At 60.5% G+C, this 3015-nt stretch overlaps 1 protein-coding gene across 2 annotated transcripts in view; it reads left to right on the top strand.

Moving 5' to 3' along the window:
• LOC118165978 (5-hydroxytryptamine receptor 7-like) overlaps positions 1-3015 on the top strand; it is a 9990-nt gene continuing 6975 nt past the window's right edge. Inside the window, exons 1-2 of one of the 2 annotated variants that reach the window (XM_035324466.1) lie at positions 1-362; positions 1209-1762. In XM_035324466.1, the coding sequence (XP_035180357.1) occupies positions 1257-1762 (506 nt within the window). In that variant the 5' untranslated portion in view covers positions 1-362; positions 1209-1256. The remainder of the gene's footprint in view (positions 363-1208; positions 1763-3015) is intronic. The other variant, XM_035324465.1, reaches the window with a different exon arrangement.

Genomic DNA, 3015 nt, shown 5'->3' with positions numbered 1-3015 from the left:
ATTTCACTCGCGCAGGCTGCTCCTCGCCGCAGGATCGCATCCAGGGGCAGCTGCCCAAATTCCAGCCCTCCCCTCCGGGTCCCCGGGCTCCTGCAGGGTGCAAGGACCCGGCTTTTGCTATCGCCCCCCCACACCCCTCCGTGGTCCCTGCTCTCCCCTGGGGCTCGGGCAGAGCCTGGAGCATCGGGGTCCCTGCCTGGGAGGGGCGGTGGGAGGGACGGGGGAGGGAAGGGGGATGCTCCGGGGGTGGCTCTTCGCTTTCTCTCCTGCCCGGAGCTCGCAGGGGCTCGCTTGGAGGATGTCTCACCCCCTCGGCACAGGTAACGAGACCCCCATCGCTCTGGGAAGGGAGAACGTGAAGGGGAGGAGGGGGCTGCGATATGATTTGGGTTTTATTAAAGCCCCCTTCGAGGGGAAAAGGGGCTCTGGGGCAGCGAGATGCGGGTTGTGCGTGATGCTCGGAGCCCTGCACAGGGTGAGCCCTGCTCCGGGAGAGCCCTACCCCAAAGTTTCCCCACCGATGGCTGGGAAATACTCATAGGGGTGAGTACAAGGGTGGGGGAGTGTGCTCATGGGGGCTTCCGTGTGCTCGAGGGGATGCCCGGGGCTCCGGGAAGCTCTGTCCTGCGTGGTACCCAGGGCGGTGATGCTACGCGTGCCCTGTGTTGTGTCCCCATGCACCGTGTGCTGCCGTGACACCCCTGTGCATGGGTTTGTGGCTGTGGGGCTGAAGTTTGTGCTCTGACACCCGCGGGAGATGTGTGGGCACGGGTTTTGCAGCCGTGGCTGTGCTGTCACCCCCCTCTCCTGCGTGCACGCGGGGGAACACGCCTGTAGGTGCAGGGCATTTGCACGGATTTGCGCCTTAAAGAGGAGCAGCAGCACGGCTCGGCAGCGAGGCAAGGCAACGCGAGCAGTCACAATTATCTGCCGGTGTCTGTCCTGCTGGAAAAGCAGGCAATTAGGCAGCCATTGCAGACGGAGCGGGCAGCCTGTGCTGCTGGAAAAGTGGGGGCGAGCTCTCCCCGAGCATCCTCCCGCAAACCGTGCGCCTTCACGCAGACTTGGGAAGCGGCTCCTTGCCCAGCACGTGAGACCCAGCCGCAGCTCTGGGGGCAAAGAGAGAGGACTGGGGAGAGGAGGAAGAGGAGGGGGTGTTTTATTTTCGTGGCCTGCTTGCGATAAAATGTTCTGGTTTGTTACTGGAGGTGTCACTGCTGGGAGAAAGCCGCTGCCCGCCGCCGTGAGCTCAGAGCATGCTGCTGAGGGCCGGCCCCAGGAGGTTTCTGGAGCAGCACCTTCTCTTCGTGGGGAACGCAGAGCAGCAGCACCCGGCTCGGAAAGCTCTCCCGAATGCCTTCATGCCTGAGGAACCCTCCTCAGCCGAGCCAGAGCTGCCTTCCTCCAACCTCACCAACGCCACAGACTGCGGCGAGGAGATCCTGCTCTATGGGGACACCGAGAAGATCGTCATCGGAGCCGTGCTCTCCATCATCATCCTCACCACCATCGCGGGCAACGGGCTGGTCATCATCTCCGTCTGCATCGTCAAGAAGCTCCGGCAGCCCTCCAACTACCTGGTGGTGTCCCTGGCGGCCGCCGACCTGTCGGTGGCCTTCGCTGTCATGCCTTTCGTGACCATCACGGACCTGCTGGGGGGAGAGTGGCTCTTCGGGAAGGTGTTTTGCAACGTCTTTATTGCCATGGACGTAATGTGCTGCACCGCCTCCATCATGACCTTGTGCATCATCAGCGTGGACAGGTAAGGGGGGAGGTGGACGCCACGCGGGCTGGAATATTTTTCTGGGGGCCACCAGGATTTTGTTTGTCCACCAGAATGATGTTCGTCGTGGGTCAGTGCTGCTGCATGTGTTTTCCGGGTGTGCAAGGTGGGTGAGGGCTTTCTGTATGGATTAGGGGTCCTTTGGAGGAGCCAAGCTTAAGGTGCTTTCTCGGTTAACTTCTCTAAGTCCTTGCTTAGTCCTTCCCCTCTGTGCAGCTGCTTCGTGTTCTTCCCTGGCTGGTGGAACAAAGCTGAGGGGAGAGACCTTGCCCATCCACAGCTCCGTGGAAGGAGGCTGGCCCATAAAAGCATTCAACAAAATAAAAACATTGCATGTCCTATGAGATAAAAAAAGTCCTATGGGATGCTCTGCTGCTCCCCCGGCTCGTGCCTTGGCCAAGGGTGCCGGCAGCTCCCCCAGCCCACCCCAAATCCAGAAGCCCCTGTTGTAGCCCAACGTGTGCATTTGTGGGGTGTTGCTGGCTTCATCTCCCACACCCGGAGTGGAGAGGGAAAGGCCGAGCCCGCCTGGCAAACTGGCGAGACTTGGGCAAGCCAGCACCCCCGTGGGGCTAATTATAGCAGCTGCGTCATTAGGGACATTGTGCTGACGAGCTGGAGGGACGGATCCAGATCTGACGCGCACGCTGGCTTTCTTTGGGGGGTTGGTTTGGTTTATGCTGGCACCGCGAGCCGGGCTGGTTGGTGATAAGGAGCTCGGGGAGGACAGAGCCGGTGTCCCTCCAGCCGCCAGCCGGTGTTTGCGACCACCCGTGCCGTGTCCTGGCCACGGTGGCCGTGCCACCACCCTTGTAACTCACCATCCCAGTGTGGCACTGGCCGACAAAGCAGAAAGGACAGAGAAAACCCGGCTGCTGCGGCAGTGAGCATCATCTCACGCTTCCAAGCCCTCTCCCCTGCCCACCGCTGCTCCCACAGCAGGTTTGCTGACCGGGTGCTGCTGGTCAGAGAGCAAAATCCCCGGCTGACCGCACGGAGAGGTCCTGCTCTGCTGCTGGACTTGCTGCATTTCCATAAACAGCCTGTTCCTAAAAAGCAGGTGTAGCCAGAGCTGTCAGGAGAAAAGTCTGCCTTGGTGAGAGGGAAGAGAGCAAATGCAGCAATGGGATACGTGAAGGTCTCCTCTGGATGAGTGAGGAGCAAAGCAGCAGCTACGTATGAATCAGATTGGCTTTGCTTTCCAGATTTTCCTTTCCAGATTTTCCTTTCCA

The sequence above is a fragment of the Oxyura jamaicensis genome, chromosome 4 (genome assembly GCF_011077185.1).
Source record: "Oxyura jamaicensis isolate SHBP4307 breed ruddy duck chromosome 4, BPBGC_Ojam_1.0, whole genome shotgun sequence".
Classification (NCBI taxonomy): Eukaryota; Metazoa; Chordata; class Aves; order Anseriformes; family Anatidae; genus Oxyura; species Oxyura jamaicensis.
This window is presented reverse-complemented; position numbering and strand designations above follow the sequence as displayed.